Source organism: Littorina saxatilis, linkage group LG16, assembly GCF_037325665.1.
Source record: "Littorina saxatilis isolate snail1 linkage group LG16, US_GU_Lsax_2.0, whole genome shotgun sequence".
Lineage (NCBI taxonomy): Eukaryota > Metazoa > Mollusca > Gastropoda > Littorinimorpha > Littorinidae > Littorina > Littorina saxatilis.
Genome location: NC_090260.1, coordinates 36935564 through 36951269, shown reverse-complemented (window position 1 = coordinate 36951269; position 15706 = coordinate 36935564). Strand labels below are relative to the sequence as shown.

The 15706-nt window shown below is 44.1% G+C and overlaps 1 protein-coding gene across 1 annotated transcript in view; it reads right to left on the bottom strand.

Annotated features, from left to right (window-relative positions):
• The window catches only part of LOC138951011 (talin-1-like), a gene marked incomplete in the record, with an annotated part of 92139 nt that extends 77188 nt beyond the window's left edge, over window positions 1–14951 (bottom strand). The window contains 8 exon segments of the mRNA XM_070322705.1: window positions 107–234; window positions 884–1026; window positions 2056–2205; window positions 2513–2642; window positions 3376–3473; window positions 5945–6094; window positions 7123–7264; window positions 14324–14951. Coding sequence (XP_070178806.1) covers window positions 107–234; window positions 884–1026; window positions 2056–2205; window positions 2513–2642; window positions 3376–3473; window positions 5945–6080 — 785 coding nt within the window.
• Window positions 14952–15706: the final 755 nt, after the last annotated feature.

Below are 15706 nucleotides of genomic sequence, written 5' to 3'. Positions count from 1 at the left end.
CTGGACAATCAATGCCAATGGCAGACTCAGCAGTATGCATACAAAATGCGGCAAAATCATACGGGTTCCTAGGTCTGACACACACACAAAAACATGGAGTGCTCACTCGAGAAATCCTGGTCGATGTTTGGACTCGACGTGATCCCCAAACTGCACCTGACACTGCAGGCCGGCGAAGGTGATGGCTTCCTCGATAGACACCGGGTGGGTGCCGTTCAGGATGGCATCGCGCGACTGAAATCAACAACAACATCAATGTTCATCAGGGAATGGCCGAGAGAAAGAAAGGAAGGACCGACTGAAGAAAGGAAGGAAAGAACAAAAGAAGAACACGAGATGAGTGCCGTTCAGGATGGCGTCTCGTGAGTAAAATCAATTGAACGCACATCAGGGAATGGTGGAAAGAGAGAAAGGAAGGACCGACTGAAGAAAGGACGGAAAGAACGAAGGATGAGTGACGTTCAGAATGGCCTCACATGACTAATATCAACAACATAAAGTAAGGTTCCCACTGTGAAAAAAAAAAAGGCCCAACAAATGGAAATGACAAGAAAATGAAATTCTAAAGGGATCCAGAAACAAAGATGGATCTACACAATAGTACAATCTAACGCAAAGCTGAGCAAATTAACAAGTTTATCATTTTCATTTTTATGCAAAAAAGTGAGAGCCTGATAAAGAAAGAAAGAGAGAAAGTAAGACAGAACATCACTGAAATAACAACAATTTTTTTTTCTTTTTTAACGCAAACATTTTTCAATTATCCCATTTGTCACGAAATGTTTCGGTTTCTTTGAAAATCTTTGCCTTCAGTCTTCACATCAGCTCCGAGACTGAATAGCCCAAAAAATGCCAAAGAGAAATGTAGATAAGTAGAACAGACCTGGACGTAGAGCAGGTTGAGCTGGATGGGATCGCGGGCGTCCACGTTCTGGTCTGAGTAGAAGAACTTTCTCCTCAGCAGCAGGATCTCGTTGGGGTCGATCAACTGCTCCCGCAACGTCTTGGAGTGGTCCAACCAGTTCACTGCACACACACACTCGCGTTAATAAAGACTGTCTTGACAAGACAACCATTGACTGATTTAGCCGATAACCAGACACAACAATACGGTAAACTCATAACAATACGGGGCGGGGACGTAGCTCAGTCGGTAGCGCGCTGGCTTTGTAGCCAGTTGGTCGCTATCAGCATGCATCATCTTTCGTCTCTGATTATCATGATCGTATCTCGATACTTTGAAGAGACAAACCCAATGCTGGTGTGTCGAAGAAGACAGCCACAGCGGGCTTGTTCGAATCAAAGTATCACACCATATCTTCTGCGTATTACCAATACCTGTCCCAATATAGACCTGTTGGTCTAAGAGGACGTTAAACCCTAATAGTCAGTCAGTCTAACAATACGGTAAACTCCTAACACACACGCTCAACTACAGCTTGTTTTGAATCAGAAAACAAGAAAGCTCAGTTATTGGAGCATTCAATTACACACAAAACAAACATTTCTCTGATCTGCTGACCTTGTGGTTTTGGAGTCACTTTTTAATAAGTCATACATTCCAGCCAACTCATTTTTTTCAACAGAAGAGGTGTGCACATCTTGTGAATTTTATTGTGATCAGCTGAACCTTTTTTATGACAGTAGACAGTCGTATCTAGAACTGTTGAGAAAAAGTCCCTCACTGTAAAACCTGGATGACAGGGGTTATTGTAAGGTTTCATGAAGAACCTTGAGTACACACACACACACACACACACACACACAAAGTGACACTGACATATTTTCATCTCCAATGTGCAAGTTACTGTTTCCATCTCCTTGAATGCACACACACACACACACACGCGCAAGCACATGCACACAAACGTACTTTCATCATCAGTATGCATTTGTTTCTTCATCTCCTCCAACGCACACACACACACACACACAGAGTGACATACTTTCATAGTCAGTGTGCAGTTTTTTCTTCATCTCCTCCTACACACACACACACACACACACACACACACACACACACACACACACACACACACACACAGAGTAACATACTTTCATCGTCCGTGTGCAGTTTTTTCTTCATCTCCTCCAGTTTCTTCTGGTCCTTGGCGATGGTCTTGTCGCGCTTGAGGGTCATCATCTTTTCTTTCTCGTCCTCGGGGAGGTCGCGCACCAGTGAGTACTCTTCATGGTTAGTGATTCCTGGAACACACCAATGCATAATGTAAAAGCCTACAAATACAAGAAGGAAGGAAAAGGAAGGAGAATCATATTTCCAGTCTGCTACACGTAAATCAAAGCATAGAATTTGGGTGTCTATCTTATCAAATACACAGGCAAGCACATACATACTTTAAATTCATTTTCAATCAAATCAAAAAGCAACACTATACAAACATTTTCTTTGCCATTTGATGACACACAAAAAAGGCAAAATGACACAAGAGTACAAAAAAGTTGTACAGACCACTGTTTGCAAAAGAAAAGAAAGACACCAAGCAGCACTCACCCATTCTGGAGCAGATCGGGATCATGAGCGAGCCTACGGTGTGCGAGTCGTCCACCTGCAACGTCTTGAGCGCCCCGTCCAGGGTTCGAACCTTCAGGATGCGATGCTTGTTCTTGTACTCCAACAGGTCCTGTAAAACACACATAATGCAATGTGTTACCTTCCACATCTAGTCACTTTACACTCGCCTGTAGGACTCATAAGCCTCCCTTTTCCCTGTTAGCTTAATGTTTTGAAATCATTCCACTATGCTGATGCTTGTTTGTGCACATTTTTCCATCAGTCGCTCAGACAAAGACAAGGCGTGAGCGTTGAGCAATGCCGCTCCATCCCTCCCTTTCTGTGTGGAGAGAACGCAGACCTGCCAACCCTCGTAAAACCTCAAGTGTCGCCATTAACATTTATTTAGAATTTTCAGCGTAGCAAATGGTGTTTTAGTGTAGCATTGTCGAAAATTCATTTCGCAAAAGAATATGTACATTTCCCAAAAAATAAATTGGAAAAAAAACAACATAATGGTCAATAGAGCATGTATGCAGTGCCACTTTACAGTTTTACACACATTCTGACCGCCAGATGGAGTGACAATCAGAAATGATTACCAGGACTCAAAAGAAAAGGCATGGTTGTGATTATTTGTTTAACTGTAGTAATTCTAAGCTTGGCATAAGGTGTGATAAGAGCATAGCAATTTGTCTTAAAACTGAGCATGCTACGCTCAAACAGTTGTCAGCTCTGTATTCAATATGACGACGCTTGTTTGTACACATTTTTCCATCAGTCGCTCAGACAAAGACAAGGCGTAAGCGTTCAAAATGCCACCTCCCCCCCCCCCCCCCCCCTTCTGTGTGGAGAGAACGTACCCCATTTCTGAGCAGGTAGTACTCGAGACTCCTGCCCTGTTCCAGCCACACGCCTTTCTTGGGGTCTTCATCGGCCAGGAACAGCCCATAGTCTGACGCTGAAACACAGGAACATACGCAGTCCCTGAAAGGTTTGACCTTGTAGAGTCCCAACAGATCACAATGTGAAAACAAGAGCATCTTCATCTGCAGATAGTACAGTTAGAACCCCCCTTCGGAAATATAAAAATTACAATACTCCAGTACAATTATTTATTTGCATTCGGACGTCACCGTACGCGCGTGTTTGCGTTTATGTGATTCTTTGCATGTCGTATTCAAAATTCTGAATCATAAACTGATAAAGTCAGTCCGGTTGAATTGTTTCATTTTTTCACACTCCTTTTAACACACTCTGAACATACAGGCAAATCCGGATAAGACGAAATTGAAGGGACCGAATTGTTATTGTGTCCTATCCGAAATTTCGACTTGGTCATAGTACAGTGGAACCCCTCTCTAGCGACCTTGAAAATGTTGACAAAAATCGGTCCTTATGGAGGGGGGTCCTTACAGAGGGAGGGGGCGGGGCCACAAAGAAAGTCACCTCAGATTTTCTTAAAAAAAGAAAACAGAGAAGTTTGAGTTGCTGACGACCGTTCCTCAAGCAAACTGCTTCGATTTCATGTTTGACATTGTCGATGGTGTCCACCAGTTCTGGTGCATGTTTCAATGCAAAAAGAGTTAGTTTCTGAGCTAGCATTTCTTTACAGCAGTCCCTGCAATGATGAAGGCCCTCCGAGAAAGAGAGTGAAAAATCGGCCACCGTTCTCAGCATCGCGTATCTGTGTGTAACCTCTTTCATTGACAAGATACTCTTGTTTCCCTGCAGCCTTGACCAGTGAGTCGGTTACCTAATCTGTGAACCCTTCAGTTGTGTTGCTTTGTCAAAAGTTAGACACAGTCAACTAGTTTTGCTCTGAGTGAACAGTGCAGCTGGCCTCAATTAGCCGGTGACACCTCTCTGGCCACAGCACCAAACAGTACATGGCTGGGGGGAGAGAGAGAGAGAGAGAGACAGAGGGGGGGGGGGGGGGGGGGGGTAGCTGGCTAAACTCAGTGGGGTGTCCGGTGTCACTGAAGTCAGCAGGAAGAGCATTGGAGAGAAATAGAGAGGTGTACTCTTCCAAACAATTTCCAAGGATCAGTTGTCAGGGCTTAGGGTAGTCAGTGAGGGAGAGTGAGAGCGGTTTGTGTACAGTCCGGTTTGTGTACAGTCCGACTGAAGAGTGAAAAGTCACTGCCACAAGATCGGCATGCAGTCAATAAAGCCAGACAAGAAGAATGATTATGACATGCGGCTCTATCTGCTGTTTTTTTTTTAATTCAAACTGGTTTTCAACGCTTATTCTCACAAAGCATCTGCACACCTGCCTCTGCCTCTGTGCTGTGTTTGTGTGGCTGCTTTCGTATGATGTCAGTGCATGGTGAGTGCGTTCACTGCCTTGTCACCACTTCCCCACCTTTTTCAGAATGTTTTCTTGGAGTTGGATAATTCTCCTTACTCCTCGCCCCCTCCTTACTCCTCGCCCCCTCCTAACTTCAGTTCATACTTTATTGCGTGCCCACTGACCAGTCGGTGTGGCGTCCGTGTAGAGAAGAAGGGAATAAGGTTACACAATGCGCTAGTGTGAGACGCCAAGTTTCGTGTTTCGAGTTGCTGTAGTAAATATAGAGTAAACTTTGTCTTTGGGACTGACTTTCTGTTGTGTGCTATCCGTCTTTCGACTTACGTAAGAGAAATCCCATTTCGAGCTCAGGGTACTTTGTACACATAGATAAAGAGGGATAATTCCGGACCAGAATTTCTTTGTGTGCTAAGCGAATTTTTGACTTAACCGTTTGTGAGTTAGCTGGATTTGCCTGTACAGATAAAATCAGTCAGGGTCAATTGCTGTCATATGTTTTTGAGATCTGATTTTCTCAGATTTTTGAAAGTGGTGTCCCTAAAAAGGGAGGTTCCACTATATTCAGCACATACGTAATTCCAAAGCATGCTGTGCCACTGACACCACCTTTTCCCAAATACTGTAAAACACAGCAAGCCGTCCCACAAGACTCCCAGCTCTTGTTCTTCAGTTCTTTTACTGCACTTTCATAACTTCAAACTTAACCGAAACATCATTTTGATTTGTGTCCCCCCTTCAAGAAAAAAAGACAAGTGCTGTTCCCTTCAGTTACCTGTGAACTATTAATCCTTCTATTTTTGAAGCTTCAAAGAAAGTACATTTGTGACCCTCCACCACGGGATGAGTCGCATGTCACCTTTGCATGATTTTCATATTTGTACATTTTCCGTAAGAGATTTTTATGCTCTATCCAGTGGTGAAAACCGTTTTAAAAAAGAGCAAAAACTGTTCGAGTTATAAGCCTGTGACTAAGGTGACCCTCACACTGTTACCAGACACTCCCCGGACTTGTATTAAGCCTAGCGCAGAACCGCGCGAGGTGACATGCGACTCATTTCGTTGTGGAGGGTCACATTTGTTGTTAGTTCCCCATGAGAAGAGAGGTAAGGGAGAGTACTCACGATTGCCGGGGTTGGCCTCAGGGATACGTTCACGGATGATTCTGCATGCATCGTAGACAATGGTGGACGGCTCGAACTGCATGGTCTTCACCGCATTCTGACCCACGATGCTGATCTTCAGCGACAGCGTCGCCATCTTGCATAATTAGCCTGAAACCGCAATGCAGTGCACTTCAAGGCATGTGTTTGGATATTGTCCACCTGTAGATCACTAGATGTGCTTGTTTTCGGCCAAAACAATCGTACAAATTATTGTTACAGAATCAGTGAAATGATTCATCAGGGGTCGCACTAAATTTGAGTCTTTGAGCAGAGATTCTATGTTTATAATGAATACAGAATACAAAAATAAAAACGACAACATTTACGCAAAATGTAGCAATGACAGCAACCCCTGGATCATGCTGTGGTGTCACAAGCCGAGTTATAATTCACCATTTTCCCTTGTCGCTTTCTCCCCTCCGAGATTCTTTCTTTCTTTATTTGGTGTTTAACATCGTTTTCAACCACGAAGGTAATATCGCAACGGGGGAAGGGGGGAGATGGGATAGAGCCACTTGTTAATTGTTTCTTGTTCACAAAAGCACCAATCAAAAAATTGCTCCAGGGGCTTGCAACGTAGTACAATATATGACCTTACTGGGAGAATGCAAGTTTCCAGTACAAAGGACTTAACATTTCTTACATACTGCTTGACTAAAATCTTTACAAACATTGACTATATTCTATACAAGTAACACTTAACAAGGGTAAAAGGAGAAACAGAATCCGTTAGTCGCCTCTTACGACATGCTGGGGAGCATCCGGTAAATTCTTCCCCCTAACCCGCGGGGGGTCCCCTCTGAGATACAATTATTCATTATTTGTATAACTATTTATTCATTGTTTTTCTGTGTGTGTGTGTGTGAGCATGCGTGCATGTGCAATTAATGAGCCCATACAGGTGTTTTGTTCGCCTAAACATGATTATGTGTTAAATTACACACACACACACACACACAGTGACACACACACACACACAGTGACACACACTGTGACACACACACACACACACACACACACAGTGACACACACAGTGACACACACAGTGACACACACACACACACACACACACACTTTTGACTTTGTCTCTTTGTGACTCTGCCCGCCTCTTCATCCTCTCTCTGGTCCATACATACCTGATCTCCTCTGTACAGGTGAAAAAGTGTAGCTGTCTGATGACGGTTGTATGAGAATCAGGTGATCCCTTCACCCTCAAACCTCTGGTTGCCTAGGTGACAGAGGTGTCTACTGGCTTCTCTACTGTTACTGTTACCCCGCCTGCAACATGACAAAAACAGACAACCATCACTTTGTGTATATACAATGTATAAAAGGACTCCTTGACTGGGAGAAAAGACATACATCATAACATCAATGTCCCTGAGATTCACAATTTGTTTTGTTTTGTTTGCTTAACGCCCAGCCGACCACGAAGGGCCATATGAGGGCGGTGCTGCTTTGACATATAACGTGCGCCACACACAAGACAGAAGTCGCAGCACAGGCTTCGTGTCTCACCCAGTCACATTATTCTGACACCGGACCAACCAGTCCTAGCACTAAACCCATAATGCCAGACGCCAGGCGGAGCAGCCACTAGATTGCCAATTTTAAAGTCTTAGGTATGACCCGGCCGGCCGGGGTTCGAACCCACGACCTCCCGATCACGGGGCGGACGCCTTACCACTAGGCCAACCGTGCCGGTCTGAGATTCACAACACAAACCGCGTAGAGTGGACCTGCGAATACAGGCCACCTCCCTGTAAAGGACACTCTTGTCCACCACTCTTCGTCCCTTTGATATTTTCACCAAATATACCTGTCATGACAGGCCACCTGCAATGTTGGGACACGTTTGGCTGGTCCCAAAGGGTGTCCTTTCATGACAGGTACCAATGTATTTCTAGCAGAAATCCCCACTGAGTTACATAGGTCAGTTTGCCTCACTGTCAAGGAACACAACTCTTCCACCGTCCATAAAAACCAAGACAGTTGTTTCTCAACATTGTGGAGTGTACATGTACTAGGACTCAAAGTGCAAATAAACAAAATTTCTATAGCAGCTGTCAAGCACTTGCTCTTTTGAAACTAAAGTGCTCAGCTTTCTCTCACGCTTATTAAGTTATTACTGATAAGATGAGATTATTGAACTTCCAAAATGTAGTTTTCTGTTTTGTGAGAGCAGCAGAAAGCACGTGGCACAAACCGGACCGTTCGGTGTATGTCTTCAGGAAACAAATGATCTCTTTGTAGAGCACACTGTTTATTGCACACAACACATTACTGTCCATATTACACAACACTATCACTGGCATGAGCACGCAACACACCACCCTCGACCAACCAACGCTGGGCAGGACAAGACACACTTCCTGATGTTGGTGTCTATCTCATTCAAATACTGAACGAGTGTAACCAATTATCAGAAAAGCAACTGTTTGAGCTAGCAGTGGCCAAAAGTGTGGCCACTTCAATTAGAGTGCCATCAGCTAATGCAGTGAAGAATCACATGTATCTATGGTATTATCAGGACAAAGAAGTGAAATCAGACACACAGACTATGCTCATGCCCACACACACACATTTAAAGTCACACTGCAAGGAGTAGGCAAATGCTGGCACACGCATGCCCCCCCCCCCCACACACACACACAGGGCACACACACACACAGGGCACGATCCCAGGCAGACACACAATGATAGACAATGAAGACAGCGAGTGCCATTCTCAGGCCAGCAGCCCACGCCAAGCAGCCACTTCCTGACCGCAAGAGCCACTTGACAGTGGGACATGTACATCACTACAGTGGAACCTGCCTTTCAAACATCTCCCCACCCCCCACCCCCACAATCCCCCCTACCCTCCACCCCCACGCTTAAGACCTTGCTTTCTGGGACTTTCTGTTGATATCCTCTGTACCTTGTTATAAGGCTCCCGCCTATCTTCTTCTTCTTCGTTCGTGGGCTGAAACTCCCACGTACACTCGTGTTTTTTGCACGAGTGGAATTTTACGTGTATGACAGTTTTTTACCCCGCCATTTAGACAGCCATACGCCGTTTTCGGAGGAAGCATGCTGGGTATTTTCATGTTTCTATAACCCACGTACTCTGACATGGATTACATGTGCTTGCGTGTACACACGTGGGTGTTCTGACACCGAGGAGAGTCTGCACACAAAGTTGACTGAGAAATAAATCTCTCGCCAAACGTGGGGAACGTGGGGACGAACTCACGCTGACAGCGGCCAACTGGATACAAATCCAGCGCGCTACCAACTGAAATTTTCTCATGTTTGTTTGAGGTGTGAAAAGGGTGTACCACGGCCTGCATAACACAGTCACTTCCTTCTCCATCCCACCACTCCATGGCATCATTGGTGTACACTCAACTCACTTTTCAAACTAACACTAACAGCAGTACTTCCACTGTTCAGTGTTCCTCAAACATTTGGGAAATCAGGTGGCTGGTTTTGCAATGCCAACTGTTTGTTAACTGTTTTCAGAACTCCACTTGCAGTCCATCCGTAAATCCAAATCTACCATATTTGGAAATAATCAGCGAGGCATTACAACTGGCAGATCCTTTCTTTCAATAAACTGGCAATTCCGCTGTAAAGTACACGCTCAGTTCTTGAAACACTGGTTGCACTGTATGTAGTATTCTGGACACCATTTGGGTGATGTGCTGACTATATATACAGTTTTTACACCATTGACATATTGATTGACGTTGACACTTGGCATTACAATTGTGTGTCTGCTACCTATGAGAAAAGGACACCATTGACACAAGCCGCAGGTGTCCTCACAAGACAGGTTGTTTTTCGGATGAAGTTCATAGAACAGTGGACAAGGGGTCTCTTTCACTGAGAGGTGACCTCTGTCGGACTCACAGTACAACATTATGAGCAACAGTACAAGACTGCAAATGGCTGACCCTTTGACAGACCATCTGTGAGGGACAATGGCCGCTGATCAAATGCTGCACGACAGACTTGTCCACAGAAAGCAACCACTTCAGATTCGCAGTACCTAACCCACTTGGTTGGCATTTTGGGATTCCACATTTTCAATTTCACAGGTTATCTGTGAACTTTAATAGCTTTAATAGCTACTGGCCAAACGCTGCACAACAGTTTGCTGGCCCTGAGAACTGACCATGGCTGGTATAACTTGTAGGCCCTTTTGCCATATTTTCCAATCTTCTCAAAGTTTCCGGCAACCGCTGTCATTTGGTTTTGACTTTTGGTAGTTAACATTTTGCCTGGCAACTCACAGACATGAAATACCACTAACACAGAGACCATGAATATTTGAAGTGATGTCCAATAGCAATGGCTGACTCGTGCCACATTTCACCAGCTAAAGTACAGGCTGACAAGGAGTGTCGATGTCTCACTAGAAACACTTGACACTGTGAAGAGCAAGAGTCAAGAGTGACAGACAGTGCTGGGTGGTGTGTAGAGCAATGACCAACACACACATACACACACACAAGGGCTTCTCATCAGGATGCAGGAGATAGAGCTGTACTATTTGGACTTGACAGGGCCACAGCCAGATAGCCTACCACATTTTCATACCAGCTAGCCAGTTCCATCCCCCCCTCGCCCTTCATGGCTGCTTTTTTGACAGTGCCAGCAGTCGGGCGTTCTGAGTGCTCTAACCTACATTTTTATACAGGCTGGCCGACATCAAAATGCAAGTCGACAGCTGCTATTTTGACAGTGCCAGCACTCTGGCTTTCTGGGTGGTGTTGCTAACCTGCAACATTTCCATACCGGCCAGCCAGCCAACTAGCCAGCCAACTAGCCACCCCCCCCCCTTTCTCTGTTGAGAGTAACATTTGTCAATTACCAGCCAGGTTCCCGAGATCAATACAAACAAACCCCTGTTATGTTCCATCATTCCGCCTCATGCATGTATGCATCAACACACACACGCTCACACACACGCTCACTCGCACGCACACACACACACACACACACACACACACACACACACACGCACACACACGCTCACTCACACACACCCTCGCTCACTCACTCACACTCACACACACACACACACATATTTGAGAAAGCGAGTGAAATAGAGAAAAAGTGAGACAGCTAGTTTTACATATTGAATCCTCTCTAGTGTTAAGTGCTACAAGGGGGAGGAATCCGCGGGGTACCTCTCGTTTTTTTAAATCCAACACACACACACAAAATATTATAAGAGAGCCCAACATTACCACATAAAAAACCACAAGGGTCTACAAACACTGCAACAGCTTAAAGACACAGCCCTGCCGGCTCGCCATCTCATGCATAGCCAGGCTTCCACACAGATAAGCCCATACCTACACTTGGTCACATACACAAAATCAACAGCTGTGCAGAGCTGGAATCTCTGCGATGAATACACTTTTTATGACACTTGGGTCAATTTTGCAAAATGAATTTATCAAAACAGTTCAAGTCTGAACAATATCATTGTGACAGCCTGGCCACATCTGAGATGATAAGCCACACTGTGGCCGCACACTCTTTTCACAGGAAGGGCTGTGCTTTCAATTCCAGGACCAGTTAGAACAATCAACAGCTTACACGACAATATCATACAGGCAACAGCTTACAGGGCAATATCATACAGGCAACAGCTTACAGGACAATATTATACAGGCAACAGCTTACACGACAATATCATACAGGCAACAGCTTACAGAACAATATCATACAGGCAACAGCTTACAGGGCAATATCATACAGGCAACAGCTTACAGGACAATATACAAGCAACAGCTTACAGGACAATATCATACAGGCAACAGCTTACAGGGCAATATCATACAGGCAACAGCTTACAGGACAATATTATACAGGCAACAGCTTACATGACAATATCATACAGGCAACAGCTTACAGAACAATATACAGGCAACAGCTTACAGAACAATATCATACAGGCAACAGCTTACAGGGCAATATCATACAGGCAACAGCTTACAGGGCAATATCATACAGGCAACAGCTTACAGGACAATATCATACAGGCAACAGCTTACAGGGCAATATCATACAGGCAGCAAAAGGGAAAGCAAAACGGGGGACAGGCAGGGGCATCATTCAATCAATACTTAAGACAATTTCCATAATTTGAGCCCACAGCGCCCATCCTCAAGGGAAGTGACTGCGGCCAGCCTCCCAGCCCGGACAGGGGGAATAACAGGGCCGTGTGGTTTGGCATACAAACCCCATTATGACAGAGCACGATACCAGGGGCATCAAGTCACTTTTAGGGGGGACTGATATTGCACACAACGGAATACACAGGAAACCACACAGACACTTATTTTTACACCCCCGGTATAGGGGTGTGTATAGGTTTCACTCGATGTGTTTGTGGCGGTGTTTGTGTGTTTGTGTTCGCAAGTAGATCTCTAGAATGAACGGACCGATCGTCACCAAACTTGCTGAACAGGTTCTATACATTCCTGAGACGGTCCAAACAAAAATTGGGACCAGTCAAACACACGGTTAGGGAGTTATTGGTGGATTAAAATTATACAACGACTTATAGACGGACACCCCCGTTGGTCAAAGGGAAATAACCATTGTAATAACCATTGTCACTGCCACCAACTGAGAAGGTTATTTCCCTTTGCCGGGGGTGTTTTTCCTATCAGAATTTCTTGTTTTTCTTATTTTTTCTTAGGGGGAGGAAGACAAATCCTGACAAAAAAGCTCTAACTGAATGACAAATCTGCCTCTTCTCAGCTAACTGCTATTCAATATGTGCAAACAGACAGAGCTGTTTCTAACGGGTTGACAACGTTTGTTTGTTTTTCATGAGGGAGGGGATAGGACGTCTTAGAGATAAAGACCAAGCCTTGGAAACAATTCAGTCCTCACACAAAAGGGAGATAACCAATCGTTGCCGCTTTCCTTTATTCCCCCTCCAGCTCCACCCCCTGACATCTATCTGGTGAGCCGAGAAGCAGCCCTACCGCACATGCCAGAAATGTTTATTCATCTTTTCCTTATCTTCCAACTTCAGGCTGGCACCGGTAGCAAAGAGGATATGCTGAGAGAAAAGCCATTCTGCAAGGACAAGCCATCATCCTTTTAGCCAGCCCGCCAGTGAACTTGCCAGTTGGTGTCAATACTTCTAGGTGTTTAACGTTCCAGATGAATTCAACATTATTCTAATTTATCATAATTATTTTATTTAAATGTCATCAGTGGCCAGCGTGTGTCACTGTGTCCCTTCCTTGAGATTAGGCATGGAACACTGACACACGAACCCATCCAGGCAATCACGTGCAACTCTCTCTCTCTCTCTCTCACGCCCCCCCCCCCCCCCCCCCCCCCCCCCCCCCCATGATGAGGTCAGACAGGGCCATTGATTGGAAGAACTAAGGGCGAATGACATCTATCATGCACATGTGCCGCTCCGACTCACTGCAACATGTGGACAACATTTTTCTCCAGATAGGCCTAACAAACAGCTTTTGTTCAGTTCATTCATCACACACAACTTGTTCCCCAAGACAGCATAACATGCGGATCCGCAACAGGCACAGGCGGGCAGCATTTTTTCTTCACCCGTCTAAAAAGGAGAGTTGATTTATTATGCACATGTTGTGGTGACAGACTCTCTGCAGCATATGTGGAGGCTCCCTCACAGATAGGCAAACAGTTTTGGATGCAATAGCCTAGTGGATAGGACATCAGCCTCTCATGCAGAAGGTTTTTGTGTTCGAATCCTAGCCGCATGGACATTTTGTTTTTAAATCTATCTCAACTAATGTGCAGACCTGCTGGAGCCCTATCCCCCAATTCTTTGCGTGAAAACGCAAGCAAAAGACCAAGTAGTGAAGTACCCACAGGAAACATCCTTTAACTCATTGTCTCCCAGGTACGGATATATCCGTTCCCACTCATGCATATATCCGCTCAGACTGTTAGCTTCAGTCGCTTCCTGTAACGTCGATCTAACTGTATTCCAGCATGTTGATACACAGTTTCTACACAGTTACTACAATTCTGAGTGACCTGCTGCAGCACAGCTGATCTCGGCTAAAAAAAAAACTTGATCAACATTGGTGGAGTAGAAAGTGTTAATCTATGTCATAGGTGGATTATCGAAACACAACATCAGCTGATGCATACTGTAGATAGTTGTTACAGCACACAGCAGATGCTACAAAATATCTTCACATTCCAACTATGTGTTTCCCACTACCAAGGTATACATCAAATTTCAGCTCAACGGAACAGACAGACAGTGTAAAACCTATACACCTCCCATTCATGGGGATGTAAAACAACTGTCAAGACACGAACACTTACCAAGCATGAGAGGATCGTGGTACAGGAACACATCAAACCAAGCACACACACAGTTGATTTCACCGTATTTTTTCTTCATCGCAAAATTGTTCACTCCCGCAACATCAACAACCGCTGTTTCTCCACCCACTGTATTGCTGTCTCTGCCAACAAGGATGATTTCTGTGGTGACCTGTTTTCCTCACAAATTCTAAACACAAGGATAATTTTTTATTATTTTTTTTTAGATTATTTACCTGGAAACCCTTTTCCTCACAATTTCTAGAAACAACGATGTTTTCTTTGGTGGTGTTTTTCCCTAACAGGCTTGATTGCAAGCTACTTCCTTGTGCACTGTTTCCGCCTGAAATTTCAGAAAAATGATAATGCATCTTCCACCTTAATCACAATGCCATACCACCTTTTTCCTTCTGTCAGCGAGCCTAAAGCCTGCGGAAAAAAAAGCTGCTTCCTTCATCAGTTTTTTCTCACAACTTGAGATAATTCGCGATGCATCTGCCACTATCTCTATCGTAAATTTTCTCTTCATTTTTTTTATTCAGACATAACGATACCCCGCATTTTGAATCCCTTAAAACTTCACAAAATAAACACAAGTCTGTATTTTTCAAAGCGCAGATGAAACCCTGACACGAAAAACGGAGCTTGGATGGAATGCACAAAACACTCCCAAATCAAAGCCAATTGACGCCTGCATTACTTGCTGGTGAAATGTGGATTTTTTCACTGCCCTAATCAAAGTTCAAACAAACCCTGATCAAATTATTTCTTCGCAATTTGCATTCTAGATCAAATCAATGCAAATTAGTAACAAAAATGCTTCTGCAAAAGAATCAAATGCAACAGAATATGGACAGAAAAAAAGAAAGTGTTGCTTGGTTTTACTCTGAAATAGACATATGGTTTTAAAAATTTAATTTAATTTTTCTGAAGTATGATTACAATACATGCAGTTTTCCTGCAGCAATTCTTCACTATCAAATGTACACTATCAAAAAGGCTATTAAGACAAGCACTGTTACAAGTCGCACATCTCTACTCAATGTTATTGTTAGGCCTAAAAAAAATAGGTGTGGTTACGGTAACCCGACCTACCCTATTTTTAGGGGCCGACCCTATAACTTTTTATTACATTTGTCCCACACACAAAATTGAAAACAAGAAAACGAGTGCAGAAAGCCATCCACTGATCTCTATGCCTTCTGTTGAAAGCAACCAACTTGTGCTCCAGCTGTTCCTTTATTGTTTCATGATACTGTTTTGAAATGAAATGAAATATTTACCAAAACCAAAGCTGAACTAAATATTATTTCTTCAATAACTGTTCTTCTAAATGCGGTTAATGCTTTATCATCACTATCTGTTAGCACCAGCCAAATATTG